The 16,572-nt window shown below is 46.7% G+C and overlaps 1 protein-coding gene across 6 annotated transcripts in view; it reads right to left on the bottom strand.

The window, feature by feature from the left end:
* Positions 1-16,572, bottom strand: part of Anks1a (ankyrin repeat and sterile alpha motif domain containing 1A) — a 160,948-nt gene that overhangs the window by 87,080 nt on the left and 57,296 nt on the right. For 4 of the 6 annotated variants that reach the window (XM_085679889.2, XM_085679890.2, XM_085679892.2 and 1 more), the window contains exons 3-8: positions 15,359-15,515; positions 13,303-13,365; positions 6,546-6,842; positions 5,799-5,874; positions 5,495-5,596; positions 5,296-5,400 (exon numbers count right to left, since the gene is read on the bottom strand). In XM_085679889.2, the coding sequence (XP_085536015.1) occupies positions 5,296-5,400; positions 5,495-5,596; positions 5,799-5,874; positions 6,546-6,842; positions 13,303-13,365; positions 15,359-15,515 (800 nt within the window). The remainder of the gene's footprint in view (positions 1-5,295; positions 5,401-5,494; positions 5,597-5,798; positions 5,875-6,545; positions 6,843-13,302; positions 13,366-15,358; positions 15,516-16,572) is intronic. The other 2 variants (XM_085679893.2, XM_085679891.2) reach the window with 1 other exon arrangement.

Here is a 16,572-nt window from a genome sequence, read left to right on the forward strand (position 1 = left end):
AGTGCAGCATAGTGGTAGTACTCAGCTTAGCATGCACATAAGCCCTGGGTCCAATTCCCAACAAAAAAGAAACTACTTTAAATATGTAATTCATATGTTTTTTTGTAAGCATTCCAATGTCTCAATACCATGTAAATGCCAATTTAACTTGAAAATGTAGCAATGTGTAACTGAAAATTAAAATGGTTTAAATTATAGTTGATTTCTTTTGGGGGGGGGCAGAGTTTCTTTGTGTAGCTTTGGTTGTCCTGGAACTCACTTTGAAGACCAGGCTATCCTCAAATGCACAGATATTTACCTGCCTTCTGAACTCACTATGGAGACAAGGCTGTCCTTGAACTCAGAGATCCACCTGCCTCTGCTTCCCAAGTGCTGGGATTAAAGGTGTGCACCATGCTCTGGGTTTTGTGTTTGAACATGGAGCCCACTTTAAGTGATTCAATGAAAGCTACAAACACTCAGAGGAAAGCAAAGCCTTTCTGAGACAAGGAGCTATATGACTTAATGCTGTCTCCTCAGCACTGTTAGAAATGGCATCCCGAGTAGCTTGTAATAGTCACAAATACCAGTGTGAGCTCAGTGAATGATTGATCCCACTGCTAGCAGATTCCAAAATCAAGAAAAAGTTTGGAGTGGGGGGGCTGAGTAACCCAGCAAAGACATGCCGGGAGTCCAAAGCCCACCCACTTCCGCTCTGTTCCACTCCTCCCCTTTCAGTGTTGCTTTACTGTTTATTACATCTACATTTAGGGGAAGTTGTCAATCAGCAGTTATTTGTCTTTGTCTTTCATCATACCACAAGCTACTCAGCAAACCAGAAAGGATTCTATTGTGGAATATTATTTTAAGATGTGTTATATTTGTCTCTGCTGTAAAACATGTTTAACGATGCAAAGATGTGTTGCATTCTTTTATGTTGCATTTGTTTAACTCTGTAAAGTTGTGTTACTTTGCTTGTCTATAACACCTGATTGGTCTAATAAAGAGCTGAACAGGCCGGGCCTGGTGGCGCATACCTTTAATCCCAAGGCAGAGGCAGAGAAAAAAAAAGATATATAGAATAAAGAAAGGTAGAAAGCCCCGAAGCAAAATGTAAAGAGAAACAGGATTAGTTAGAAAAGCTGGCTAGAGACAAGCCAAGCTAAGGCTGGGCATTCATAAGTAAGAATACGTCTCTGTTTATTTATTTGGAAGCAGGGTGGTGGACCACCAAAGAGTAAAAAAAAAAAAAAAATCAACTACATTTTGGCATACCAACGTGAGAACATGAGGCTCAAATACCTAGGGCCTCAGAAAGCTGAAAAAGAAAGGAAGGGGATATGGCTCCTTTAAGGAACTCTGCTAGCCAGGCAGTAAGTGGCACACACCTTTAATCCTAGCACTTGGGAAGCAGAAGCACAGAATGAAGTCCATGAAGTCCAAGACAGCTAAAACTGTTACACAAAGAAATCCTGTCTTGAAAAACCAAAAAAAAAAAAAAAAAGAAAGAAAGAAAGAAGGAAGGAAGGAAGGAAGGAAGGAAGGAAGGAAGGAAGGAAGGAAGGAATCCTGCCGCACAGCAGAGCACTTAAACAGCCTTTTTCACTCTAAGTAAAACAAAAAGCTAAATACAAAGCACGTGCCACAGTGCAGAGCACTGGCACAGAGCTGGGGCCTAAATGCAGTTCTCAGTCACCTACCTCTGCCCAGGCCCAAGGCTTGGCTCTCAAAGACCAGCGGTGTGGGCAGAGCCCGTCGACAAAGCTGTGGCAGAGGTCCTAGGCATGCCACTTAGCAATTTAAAGGCTCACACGGTCAGAAAAGGACAGAGATGCACAGTAAAGACGGATTCAGACGGGAAAAACCTCTAAACAGGTTACGGTGTGTTTAACAATGTGCATAGGCTTCAAGAAAAGAGAAAGGGTACAGACGTCACAGAAAAAGAGCAAATAGTTTAAAGTTTTTAGGAAGAGAAGTAGAGTAATATGAAAAATAATAAGCTGCAGAGACGGAAACACACAGGGAGCCTGCATCTTGGATGCTGCTGCACTGACCTTGCATGGATTGAAAGAGGGACTGCTGGAATGAACGAGCCCATATAGATAAAGAATGCCTTCATTATAAATGCACTGCCTGGGAAAAGAGGTGGGTGTGGGTAGATTTTGGCTATTTAGTGGGTTATAGATGTTGGTTATCATTTAGAAGAATATAAGAATACAGGATAAAAAGACAACTATGAGTCTCAGATATTTTGCACTGGCATAGATTTTGGTATATTGATACAAATCTAAAGTTATTTTTGTTATGCTGCATATTTCTACTCTTCTTTGGGGTATTCTGTTTGTAGTTCATTTTAAAATACAATGGATAACTAAGAAATGAGGTTAGCTCAGCACTTGGGAGTCAGAGACAGGTGGATCTCATAGTTTGAGGCTACTCTAGAATTCCAGGACAGGTTCCAAAGCTACAGAGAAACCCAGTGTTGGGAAAAGAAAAAAAGAAAGAAAGAAAAAATAAAAAGAAATGAAGTTAGAAGTTAAACTATAATAATCAAACTTGTAGTCACATTAGGTATGTTTTCAAGGTAAAATGGGTATATTTTAGGCAGATAGGTGAATTTCAAACACTTCAGAGACCTACAGAATATGGTATTTAACATATTTAAGACCTAAGGATTTTCATGACAATGAGACACATCTGCTCCTGGCAGCACCAATTTACTTCATAAAAGGATGATGGGCATCAAAGAAACTCCATATGGAGTTTGCTTTCAATGTGACAAGGCTAGCCATTTGGGTAAGAAACTGCTCTTGCCTTGACTGCTGACATTATGGCCTATGACTGTTGAACTTTGTTAGGACAAGGTAGGACAGTCCTTTGAGATTCCTGCTTCACAGATGAGTCTGTCAGACATTGTGCAGGACAGAGCAGAAAGCGAACACTGAACTGTGATAATACAAGGGACAGTCCTTCAAATTTCCTGCTTCATTGTAGGACAAAGATGGATGCCCCATTGCAGAAGAACTTTGGGTGACTATTCAGGCAGCCAGATATCGCTGTTGTTAGGTAATATTACATCCTTCTGGAATCTTTGATGGAGATTATATAGTTATAATTGCAGTTTTCCTTAGTTATGACAGAAAGTAAATTAGGTATAAAACTTTGGAATCACTAAGATAGATAATGAAGTATTTTTTTCTGAATCTGATAAATACAAATGGACTCTGTAAATGTAATTCTTACTTGATAGCTGTTTTTGTTGTATACAGTTTTACTATGTTAAAGTTGAAACTTTACATTTTTGTTTAGACAAAAATGTGTTAAGACGTGTTACATTTGTTTCTGCTGTGGAATATTTGTTTAATGATGCAAAGATGTGTTACAGTATTTTATGTTGCATTTGTTTAACTCTGTAACGCTGTGTTACTTTCCCTATTTGAAACACCTGATTGGTCTAATAAAGAGCTGAACAGTCAATAGCTAGGCAGGAGGGAGAAAGATGGGGCTGGCAGGCAGAGATTATAAACAGGAGGAGAAATCCAGGCTGGAGAGTAGGGGGAGGATCAAGAAAAGGATGAGAGAAGAACACCAGTGACTAGCCACACAGCCACACAGCCAGCCACATTATAGGAAGAATAAAAAAAGGTAAAACCCCAGAGGCAAAGTGTAGTTAAAGAGAAACGGGAAAAGCTGGATAGAAACAAGCCAAGCTAAGGCTGGGCATTCATAGTAAGAATAAGTCTCTGTGTACTTATTCGGGAGCTGGGTGGTGGGCTCCCAAAGAGTTTGATTTATTGCCACAATTGCCATGTGCACAAGGACTAGCCAGCAGACCCTCACTGGACCAACAGTTCCCAAAGCGCTGCCATGTGTTTTAGGATAGAAAGCAACAGCAAACACAAGTTCTAAGTTGATCTTGAGATGACTCTGCCAATTACACATCCCTACAGAAGTACAGGCCAAAATAAAGCAGACATGGAGCTGGAGAAATGGCTCAGAGGTTAAGAGCACTTAGTGTTCTTGTAAAGAACCCAGGCTTAGCTCCAAGCACCCACATGGCAGTTTACAGTCATCTATAAAACCCAACACTCTCTTCTGACCCTTATGAGCTCCTGTATGAATGCATGCATGCAGTGAACATAAACACACCTGGCCACATGCAATATATATATTTATATTTATGTTATAGTAATAAATATAAAAACTATATTTATATACAAGTAATATATTTTATTTATATTCTATATTTTATATTTATATATGAATATTTTATTTTTCTATTTTATAATAGTTTTTATATATCATATTATATTTATAAAAATATAAAATATGTTTATAGATATAAATAAAATGTTGGGAAGTATTATTTTACGGTGTGAGAGTTTTGTTTATGTTATGTTTGTTTAACTGTGAAGCTGTGGTTCTTTGCCTGTCTAAAACACCTGATGGTTCTAAAAAGCAGCTGAATGGCCAATAACATGGCAGGAGCAAGGACCAGCGGGGCTGGCAGGCAGAGAGATTTAACAGAAGGAGACCGAGGAAGAGAGGAGCAATGAGAGCCCAAGGAAGAATGTCAACAGTCAGCCGCCCAACCATCTAGTCAGCCGCGGAGTAAGAGTTAAAGGAAGAGATACAGAAGTAAGAAAAGAAAAAAGCCCAGAGGCAAAAAGTAGTCAGGATAATTTAAGTTAGAAAAGCTGGCAAGAAACAAGCCAAGCTAAAACTGGACATTTGTAACAAAGAATAAGTTTCCATGTGTGATGGGCCCCACAAGAGTCCAGAAAGTTAGAATAAAAATCACTACATATATATATGTGTGTGTGTGTATCCACACACACACACACACACACATGTATATACACACATATATATGTATATTGCATGTATGTATGTATATACGTATATATGTGTGTATTTTATATATATAAAAGTTATATGTATATAACTTTTGTTCTGTTTTTTAAATTTAAAGACAGGGTCTTACTGTGTAGCCTGGTTAGCCTGGACCTCGCTATGTAGACTAGGCTGGTTTTGAACTCACAGAGAGCTTCCCGCCTCTGTCTTTCAAGTGCTGGGGTTAAGGCCTGGATTAATTAACACAACTTATTTTAATGAAAATGGAAAAGTAGAACAAATGATATCCATACCAAAATTTGCATCATGCCTGCTAAGACTTCAGGAGCAGGGAGACAACCGAACTGAGTAAGTACTAATAACACCCTGCAATTATCTGAATGTAGAACTTTCCATTCTACCCAAGAGTGACTGGCTCTCCTCAGGCTACCCCTCGTTCCTGGCTGAGGAGAAGCGCCTCACCCTGAGACTTTGGTGCCGTGGTGTCCGTGCTGGAGAGGAGAGGTAGCTGAGCTGTGGTGCTCTTCTTCTCTTCTTCTTTCACGCTTCTTTTTCCAGTCATGTGGTCTGTAAGGAAAGATGGTTTAAAAAATAAAGTGAGCGGCTGCACCACGCACAGTGCAGGTCAGCGGTCCCTGGCCCCAGAGCATGCAGCCCGTACCTTCTATCAGGGCTGCTATCTGCTGGCTCTTCTGCGAAGGCAGGTCGCGCACAGTGTCGAGGGCAGTCAGTCCGCGGCTGTCCTTTATGTTAACATCGATTCCTGGGAGGACAGCAGGTGGGCCAGGGAAGTGAGCATTTCAGGGAGGCCCAAGGACTCGCGCGGCTCTCAAGTAGCTCGACCGGCATTCTTCACCCACAGCCAACAGCCCAGCGCTCCAGGACCAAGTCACACAGCTCTAACCACACACAGACGCTGGGCTCAAACACCGCCCGGCACACAGGATCAGCACTGCCAACCTCACCTGCAGCCAGCAGAATTTGCACCACATCGGTCTTGCCAAACAAAGCAGCCTCATGCAAAGCGCTGCCCATCTCCGTCTGGAAGGCAAACAAGAGCGCAGCAGCACGTCATGAGAACAGTTGGTGTGTCACGTGACAAACGGGACACGGGTAAGGAGGGGTGGCAATCGAGCTACACAGGGCCCTCTGGGGCTTCAGCTTTCCAACATTTCTTGTATGGGTTCTAAAAAATCCACACAGCAAGACCACTTGGGTGCCATCTCAGGCCACGTGCATGAGTCCCCACTGCTTGTAGGGATGCTGACTCCTAAAACTTGACTGAGCTCCACTTTTCTGAGAAGAGGGAATAAAAGCACCTCACGGCCCACAAGGAAAGTCAACACCAAGCTCACGGAAGTACTGGCTGAGAGAAGCTTGCCATCACAGAGGAGTGCCAAGTTATGTTGGCAGTTGAAGCTTTGGCAGTGCAAAAAAGGTGGCGGGGGTAGGAGGTGGGGGCCATGTACGGGAAGGCAATGAACCCTTCTGGTTTGAGATGGCCCACAAGCACTTCTTTTCAGGGGTTCAAGACTGTATCTCACACCCTGAAAAGAAACAAGCAAAACCACCAGACTCACTCCACAAAGCTCTAAGATGTCACAGCAGAATAGTGACAAACGGAAGCACGTGAGTGTGATGTGAAACGTGCTGAGCACACACACAGCCCGGCGGCATCGTCCCTGTGCCAGGAGAGGTGCCCGCCTTGCTACCTGGTAGTTGCTATCCATGCCGGCGTCCAGCAGGACCTGCACCACGGCCTTGTGGCCATTCCTCGCGGCCAAGTGTAAGGGGGTGTGCTTCCTGGTGCTGCAGCTCAGGAGGTTGGGGTGCGCGCTCAGCAGCATCTTCACCACCTCCAGCCGCCCATAGAGCGCTGCCAAGTCCAGAGGTGTTTCGAACTTGTTGTTGCGCATGGTGGGGTCTGTGAGCTCCTCCAACAGAGCCTTCACGACCTCCGTGTGGCCGTACTGTGCTGCACAGTGCAGGGCAGTCTCGTTGTCATTGTTCTGAGGGTTAACAAGCACAGCATATCAGAAAGGGGTGGGGTAGGGGACCAACATCTGCCTGTATAATCACCCATAAAAACCACTGAAATTTAAATGAAAAAAAAATAGCAGCAATACTTGGAAACTTACAGGAGTCGGAATCCAGTCACCGCCCCCAACAATCAAGCCTGATTGCTACCATAGGCCACATCTGCCCTCAGTCCCTGCAGGAGGGGAGCATTCTCTGAACATTTGCAATCTCTGTATGCCATTAAGGGCGCATCTCCATACTGAATGCGAGGGAACAAGAAAATTTGGCAGGCGTTTGGTAGACGGCCTGGCACGCATGTACTGCTGCCATTGTTTCATTTAAACTTCAACTGGTTTAACAAGCATTTCTTTGATCGACCCTGTGGTTCTGATTCTGGGTTTATCCACCATCCACAGCCTTCCACACAGTTTTTTAAAAGGAGGTTGTCATCTGTGTCTGGCATGCAAATCAATCAGCCAGCAGAGAGAGTAACAGAGCAGAGCACCGCAGACCACTCTCGAGATAGCAGTGGGCAGCCATTTCTGAGGAAGGCATAGGCTAGGCATGAGAGAAATCGAGACCCTATCCTGCCCTCATGACGGCTGCAGAAGGGCACATGAGGCAATTCCCATGGCTTCTGCTGCATGAGAAAGTGAGCACGCTGGAGAAGCCTTCTCACGCAGAAAGGGACAGGCCCTAGACACTTGGTGTGAGGGGAGCAGAATATTCCACTGCAACACTGCCCTCTATGCAACTTGCAGTCTGAATGCTTCTGGTGCCAATCTTGTCTCAAGGACAAAGGCTGGGGTGAAAGTGGGGAGCACTGTGTTTTCCCAGCTGTCAAAAGTAAGATGTAAATCATGCCGATTAAGCCCTTTGCAAGATGGATGACATATACTGGAGGAGAAAGGCTCTCACACGTCTCAGAGTCCTCAGTTTACCCAGGAAGCTTCTGCTACTTTGGGGAAGACAGGGCTTGAGAGGGCCTGTCCTGAGTCGATAGTGTGCACCTTTCAGCTGCCAGAAGTTAACAATTAACTACGTCTACGGTTGTTTCAATTCTGTTAGTGACGTTAAAAGGAACAGATGAAGAGTTACCCAAACATGCATCAATTCCATCTGCTTTTGACTGCATCAGGGTTTTGTTTTTTGTTTTCTTTTGATGGTTTTTTTCCCCTGGTTGTTGTTTTGTTGGTTTTTTTCTCAGCTACATAAAAATGGATGAGAAAGTTCCCAGGCTGCTGAGACCAAGACCCCAAGCGGCCAGAGTGACAGCAAAGAAATGTTTTAAACGAAAACAAAGACAGAAAAGGTGGCAGCAGGGGCACATGCAGAGATAAAAACATGTAAATAAGATGCAGAGGACAGTGCCAGAGGGCAGCACAGCTTGGCAAAAGCAGCTTTCAGTGGCCACTGGGCATGCCCACCTCCTACCAAGCTAGGGCCCAAGGCCCCCCAAGCAAACTCAGGGCTGTCACTTTGCTTCCTGGTGACAAAACACAGCTACTTCAACAGAGCTCATGGGAGCTTTCTGGAACATGCCACCCAAAGAAGTTTAAGAAAAGTCTCTAAGTTTTCTACCTCAACTTTTGCATGCCAATCAGGGCCAAAAAGTCGGCTTATTCTCAATAAAACTCCACCAGTAAAACTTAATGACTTTGAGACAAATCATGGCCATGGTGCCTCCTAACATCCAGGATTACATGTCCTAGACTTTGTAAAACATGTGACTTAGGGAGACTGAAAAATTGTGCAACTCTTAAGACAAAACTTTCCAGCAAGGGAGGAAGGGGAAAAGGAGGGAGGGGGAGGGAAGAGGGGGGACAGAGATATAAAGATGTGCTAGAAATGTAGCTCAGTGGTAGAAAAGTGCTCAGCGCTCACAGGGCCCTGGGTTTAGTCCCTAATGGATCCTACCAAAACGGCAAACATAGCGAGTGCTTTTTACGTTTTCTCTGGCCTCTTTGCTGGTTTTTGCTAGAAAGATGACAGCTGTTCCAAAGTTGCCCTGCTAAGGTACAATTGTGGTCAGCCCTGGCACATCGCCTGCCTGGTGCTAAACACCACCTAACCACACACCTCACTGGCACAGTGTGGAAGCATCTGAGAGTGTATTGGCTTTGCCAGATATGAGCTGGTAGTTAGCTTCCTTGAGCTTGTTGTGGTGACCATGTCACCATGACTGATCACATGCTCTCCTGGTTTCTACTTGGAGCCAAGGGCTGTCAGGCTAAGGAGTCGTCTGATTCATGGACCCTCAAGAGGGGCAGGGATCCCTTGGAGAGTACAGATTCAGGTCGCAGTCATGGGGCGTACTTCCCTTTCACATCTTCTGAACAACACTACACTCACCACCTTACTCTGAACTGGGGGAAGGTTGCACAGCCCAAGCTAGCCTTGAACTTGATGCTAAACCCTTTTACTCACCCTCCAGCCCCACTCATCTTGAGATTAAGTTTTCCCTGCTACAGTCAATAGGTCTAAGAAAACAGGGGTCTACTCTTCTTTGCAGATTCCACTGAACTTCGGATCCCGTGTGTAACTCACAAATAGATACATTCATATGTGCATAGAGAAAATCATGCAGGAGTTCCACGGGGGAGTATCCCATCATAGTCAGGCTCACGTGTCCCCGTGGACAGAGGCCTGTGGTAAGGAGCCAGAGCTGTAGCCATCTGCAACTGTGCTGCTGGTTCTAGAGACGTAACCAAGAAGAAAGGCAAAGCCATGTGTACAAAATTAACAAGGCGGGAAAGAAAGAGAAGATTGACCCCATGACAGCAAAGAGGAGTTCAACCCCTCCTGGAGCGCAGAACTTGGACCAAAGTGGACAGCAGAAAGACACACCAGTCGGCTGGGAAACTGCAACCAGCAGCCCAGGCACATGAGCCGGGCAGCAGGTAGTTCTGTCTGTTACCAGGAAAACATGGAAAGAAAATGGAAGAGCATCTGTTCAGGTGACAGAGCAAGGATCCCTCCAGGTAGGAAGTTGGCTCAGGAATACATCTCAAAGACTCATCTGGGAACTACATAGAGTTTAAGAATAACCAGGAACTGGCCCAACTTCAGAGTTGGCCAAGAAAGTTGTGAGAGTATAAGGACACATAAAACTATTATTTAAAATTCTGCTGGTATGGTAGGATATACCTATAATCCCAGCACTCAGGAGACTGAGGTAGGAGGATGGAAGACTGTGAGTTCAAGGCCAGCCTGGACCTCACAGCCAGAACTTATCTCAAAACCAGGGCTAAGTGGTTGCCTAGCAGATTCAAGACCCTTCTGAGGTGTACCTTCAAGCCCACTCCCTTGAGGAATGAAACCACCTGCAAGCAGCATTGTTGTTAGGGAGACACAGAGAAAGGCATCACTTCTGTGGAGCCCTGTCCCACACAAGGATCCTGAACCTAACCCACAGTAACAGCTTCATCATGGCTGGCTGGAGGGTGGTAAGAATGACAGGTGGGCAGGGAGGAAGGAGGAAGGGAAGGAAGGGGAAGGGACAAGGTAAGGAGAAAGGACTGAGAGGCACAATATGTATGGACAGCGCATTAGTAGAGTGAATTTTCTGAACTTAGTGACTGCATCAGGGTCTCCTTACTGTCTCCAGACAAGGTCCCACCATGCTCTCTGGCTGGCCTGTCACTCACGAGGGAGCCTGGGCTAGCCTCACCCAGGCTAGCCTCAGACTTTCAGTAACTCTTCTGCCTTAGCCCAAGTGCCAGAATACAGGTGTGCCCCCACCTTGTTCGGTTTTATAAACTTAAAGCCTTTGCTCTCAGATCTTGGGTGAAAATCCAATTAATACAAAACTTAAGGCTTTGGTGTCAAGGCATGAATAACCTAGTCTCAAACACATCACTCGATATGGCCACAGCCACACAGGGAGACAGAAAGGCAAAGGGCGGAATGTCACTGCTGTGCACAAGAAGTGCACACCGCAGCAGAGCCCCGGGCATAGGAAACATCCTAAGCTAAAAGTCCTTCAAATGGAAGGTTCTCCAACAGCTTCTGCGCTTCTGATGCAGTCAAGTCAGGTCCAGTTCAAGGTCCTTCCTGCTCTGGGACGTGGATGGTCAGAAAAACTGGTCTACCACAAAACAAATTTGCCTATGCTGCTTGCTTTGGGACAGCCAGACTAAGGGGAAGCTGTCTTACAAGGGTGCCTGTCTCCCACGGTTCACTGTAGCTACAGTCCATTTTCACTTTTACTGGCTATGATGACTGCTGAAAGGAAAAGTGTTGAAAGGGAACAGGAGAACCTGGGAAATCCACATCTGCTCCTGAGATGGTGCCTGAGACTTCTAAGCTTGTACTCGAGCCAGATAGGATTTAGCATTCACATACGCTTTAGTAAAGCAATTCCTAGCCTTGGGTCAGGCTAACCAACCCCCCTCAAGTCAGGACAAAACCTAGGAGTGTAGGACCTACTGACGCCAGAAGGGTCGGCATCCTCAACACAGATAACCCAGCTCAGTTCTCGGTGCTGTGTGCACACTCATGGAAGAAAGCACAGAGCAGTGCTTCCAGATACAAACGTTCACTGACTCAAATCTTCTGTCCACGAAATAAAAAGCTAGGGAAAGCACTTTTAAGAACCAAAGGTACAGCATTAATTCACGTTTTAGAAGCCAATTCAATCACAGGTGGAAGCAGTCACCTCAGATTCCTCCTCGTCAAACCAAAGCTTGAGCACACTGAGCAATACTTTGCTAACCACTCAGCAGCACTGGAAACAGATCATCTGGTGCCTTTTCAGAACAGCACAGGTAGCCAGGTGTCGTGGCGGGGCACACTTTTAAGCCTAGCACTTGGGAGGTAGAGGCAGAAGGATCTCTGTGAGTTCAAGGCCAGCCTGGTCTACAGCTAGAACTACATAGTGAGACCCTTTTTCCACAAAAAAAAAAAAACAAACCCGCAGATTGCACACAGACATTTCAGAACATTTCACGTATTGTTAGTCACCGGATACTTTATGAACATGACTCCAAAACAACCCAACAAGGAAAGTAGTAACAACCCACTTTATAAAAGAGTAAAAAGAGTAAACCAAGGCTCAGAGAAATCCTGGCTTACTGGGGTCAGCAGCAGCCCAGAGCTCAGAGTCAGGCTGGGGAGCAGCCTGGCTGGCAAGTCTCTACTCTAATGCTCTGCCCCTACCTCAACCCCAAAGCTGCTCCAATTTAAGTGTCCCCTATTTGATTCTGAGAACACAGAAAGAATACACCAGAACAGAGTGGATGCACTGACTGCCTCAGTGAAACCATCTGATGAAAGGGACGATGTCCCTGCCTGTCAAGAGCAAACCCTGGAAGCAGAGTATGCTTCCCTTCCCCAGGACAGCTGCATTCTGAGCAAGCACCAAACACCAACCAGGACAATTTTGGTGTCTCGACCAAACTCCAGACTGCACTCAGAAAGCAGTTTTAGAGCTGGAAGGCAGCTCAGGCAGTCGAGGGCTGCCACACAACACAAGGGCACAGCTGAGCTCTCCATAATCCACGGAAAAAGCAGGGCAGGGCAGTATGCATTCCAGCACTGGGAGGTGAATCATGCAGACTCACTGCCAACCAGTCCAGCCAATTAGCAAACTCCAGGTTCAGTGAGAGACCCTGACTCAAAAATAAGGAAGGGAGTGACTAAGGGAGACACTCAACCCTGTGGCATGCGCACATGCACATGCGCGCACACACATATACACACTTACACAGGGGTGGGGGGTTAGAGAGATGAGGGCTGGAGCAGAGACAGAGGAAAGCATGTGCATGCGTACCAACCCAAAATTCATCTGAGTTAGCATGTGAGGACAAGAACCGTACCCACCACCTACTGAGCTCTGCCTCTTTATGGAGAAGTCTCCGGGCATGAGAGCAGCTGGCCAGGTCGGTCTAGCAAAGCACTGTTGCTCCAGGCACCAGGCCAGAGCCCGTCAGGGTCGCAATGACAAAGCAGAAAGAGAAGTGATGCTAGGCAAGGGAATAGAAAGACCCACACAGGGAGAGGACGGCAGCCAGCAACAGCTTCTGAAGGAATGAAGTGCGGCACCTATGTCCCCCACACCACCACTGTGGCCCCAGAATCCTGAAAGAACGTCAGATTCCACTTCAAAAGAAATGCGAGAGCGGAAAGAAAGGAGAAGTCCGCTTCAATCATCCTCTGTGCTTGTTGCTGTCTGCTGGATCTCTTTGCTGAAGCAATACAATATTGCAGGCTTACGCTGAGGTCCCGGTTCCTATTCCTGCTGCTTCAGATGTTCCCAACCTTTCCTGGATTGGATAGTTTGAAAAATGAAGTCTCGGCCCCTGTGTTCCCTAAACAAGCCAAAAGCAGATGGGCTGAGGCAGGCAGCTGGAGGGTGGTGAGGAGCCTGGGCAGGCGGACAGAGGACCACAGCAGAGGCGCAGCATGGAGAAAGAGCATGGACAATATGGGTCCTGGCCGTGATGTACACACCTTGGCATTGATATAAGGGTCAAAGGGGCCGTACTTTTTGAGTTCTCTGATCTCAAGAGCATTCTATAAAAAGGAAGGAAAAGACAATGTGATGATAAAATGGATGAAATATATCAAAGTGACACGCAGCTCTGTGGCTCAGGGCTAAGCGACCTGGATCTGAACTCAGAGTACCTGAGGGAGTTAAAGAGAGGGCAGCTCCACGGATGCTCACTCTTATCCACGCATCTGATGGAGCCACGTTAATGCTTTAAAACCACTGGCATGGTTCTAACTGCCCAGATCCATTCGGTTCTTCCAGCACCTTGGACAGCCTGCCCAGCCCCTGCCTGCAAAGGTCAAGTACTGGGCTGGCACCCCCTACCCTTGCCTACTCCAGCAGGAGGCAGCTGTGAGCAAGACAAGCTACACATCAAGTGGCTCACAAACCCAAGCAGCTGTGTGACAAGGCAAAGTGGGTGGAGACAGGATTAGAAATGATTGCTGCAATTGCTCAAGTGAGAAGGACTTCAATGGGTGGGCAGCTTTTCAACATTGAAGAGTATTAGCTAAAGCAAGCTTCTCTCTGCACTTCCTCCAGAGTCAGGAGAACCGCACTCAGGCTCAAAGAGGCAATCAGACCACTGTCATCTCATGGCATCCACAGGCATCCTCACCAACGGTCTGTCTGCTGCTTACCTATTGGGAAGCCCCGTCCACGAGGAGCCGGCAGGCTGCCGGACCACTGCCAACACCCAGCTCCACATGGAGCACCTGGAACTGATGGCCTCCCTCCTCAGAGCCACACTCTGGCGGCTCTCCGTGGAAAACTGTGTGGGCCTTGCTGACGACTGGGCTTGCCAGACAGTGCCCTAAGTTCTGAGGAAGGACCTGACACTCCACCGAGAAGGAGCAGCACAGTGCACACTGCAGGAGCAGGGACAACACACGGCCCTCCCCGAGGGACCTGCTCCTGGGACCCAAACTACAGAGGTGGGGGTCACAACAGCCTTGGAATGAAGTCTCTCTCCAAGAACAAAGACGCTGTTCTAAGGGTTTAGATGCAGGGGCCTTGTAAGGTTCTGCTGATTCTCTTCTCTCTTTCTTCTTTTCAGATTAGGGTCTCATGCTGTAGTCTAGGCTTACCTGGAACTTCTGAACTTTCTGCCTCAGCCTTTTGAGTGTGGGGATGCAGGCTGTACACCAACCACCACAGCTAGCTTAGGTAATTTTTCCCTCCCTTCCATCCTCCTGTCCTTCCTTTCTTCTTTCCTTCCTCTAGCTGCGTAGCCAAGGATGACCTTGAAACCCTTGATCCTTTGGTCTGCACTTCCCAAGGGCTGAGATTACAGGCAGGTGCTACCAAATTCAGCGAAGTAGTTTCCCCCGAACACTGCCTTTCTGTTTTCTAATAGCTGTGGCTTCTCAAAGTATGCTCACTCTTAAAGCAGCCTTGGAGGAGGACACCAGGGAAATGATCTTCATTCCACCGGCTCACCTCTGACCCGCATCTACATGGTTTCGAGTTGTGAGCTCATCTTTTCAGTACTAGCACAAACATGCCCGCTTCTACACATTCTGATGTGTGTAAAATAACAGGCTAGCTCACAGGCACTGACAAATGCCAGAAACATTGTGCCGCCTGCTGATGGCACAAGCACAGATTGTAATTATGTAATCCCTCGAGTTTGAAACTAACTCTACATCATTTTGAAAGATTTGTGTCAAATTTTATACTGTGAGTCTATCTGTGCATGTGTGAAACTCTACCAAATTCGCATGTGTCAACTGCATATAAAATGCATCCTCTAGGCCTGGTGTGGTGGTGCATGCCTTTGATCCCAGCAGATCTCTACATTTGAGGCCAGCCTGGTCTACTGATAAAGTTCCAGGGCAGCCAGGGCTACACAGAGAGACCCTATCTTGAAAAACAGAAACAAAACAAACAAATCATCCTCCAGAACACAATCTCCCCACTACTCCTGATGAGGGGGTCATGCCTAGAGAAGGAGGAACTATGTCCTGAGCAATGCATGTCTGGGGACTGAATGAGGCGGAGGACAGTCTCTCTCCCGACCTGTTCATTGACTCTGGTGTGCGAGGGCCCTTGGTGGATGAGCAAGCGCACTATCTGGGCGTCTCCTTTCCATGCTGCCAAGTGCAGCGGGTAGCAGCCTTTTGAGTCAGCAACATTGGTCAGCGCATCGTTCCTCAGCAGAACCTCAACCACATCCCTAGAAAGCAAAAATCCACCATGAGCTTATAGAACCAGACGTCTTCCCACGGGTGTCCTGCAGTTCTCTCTGACGTCAGCCTCCTCTTCTGAGCTCACTGCCAGATCTTCTTCTAAAGCCCCACGGCCACTGATGTATCACCGCAAGGAATGATTCACCTTCCCCTGGCCTTCCTTGATAACCCATCTATTTCCCACTACTTTGAAAACATCTGGACTCCTTGTCTAAACTGTGCATCACTCCCCAGTTTGTGGCAGTTAAATAGCGTTCAGCATTGACACAGAAGCAGTCAAACACGGCAGGTGATGTTCCTCATTACCTAGTCCAACGCCTTGGGGGTGTGGGAGCTGAATGAGGACAGAGCAAAGTCAATGTCACAGACATAAGTCAGATACACAGAGCATCATCTCATAGCATCAAAAAGGCGACTCTGGCTTTCTTCATGGTGACATTGCTAATAAGGCAGACACAAATGTGTGATTATCCCCAGGCACACAAGGTCAGAGAAAACCCTCCCTGTGACTACACACAGGTCCTGGAGAGCAAACTGCCACCTCTGAGTCGAGAAGTCACATTAATTCAGACTTTCCCAACTTCTTGAGAGGGGTCTCAATATATTTCTTTTCTCTCTTTGTGCATATACCATGTGCCATGAAGCACAGACGGAAGTCAGAGGACAACTTTTGGAAATCACTTCTCTACATCTACCATGGATCCCAGGTATCAAGGTCGGGGCACTGGGCACGCAGCAAGTGCTTTACCCTCTGAACCATCTCACTGGCCACGGGCCAGCTTTAAAGTTGTTTTAGAAAAGAAATGGTGTCCACCTTCAACTTGAGAAGAGTTCAGTGCTGGAGCAAACCATCAAGTGACCACACACTGGCCAGGTGACAGAATCTGCAAAGTGTGTGGGCCTCTTCCTTGCTCGGATACAATGAGTGCTGAGTATCTGGGTTAGCGGCAAAGCATGGGGTCAGCACCAAAGATAAGGAAGGGTGGGAAATTTCAGCGAGTCCCTGGTCCCTGCCACCAGCACTACACCCACACAGCTCTTCTT

This window comes from Myodes glareolus, chromosome 18 (genome assembly GCF_982192425.1).
Source record: "Myodes glareolus chromosome 18, mMyoGla1.1, whole genome shotgun sequence".
NCBI classification, from domain to species: Eukaryota; Metazoa; Chordata; class Mammalia; order Rodentia; family Cricetidae; genus Myodes; species Myodes glareolus.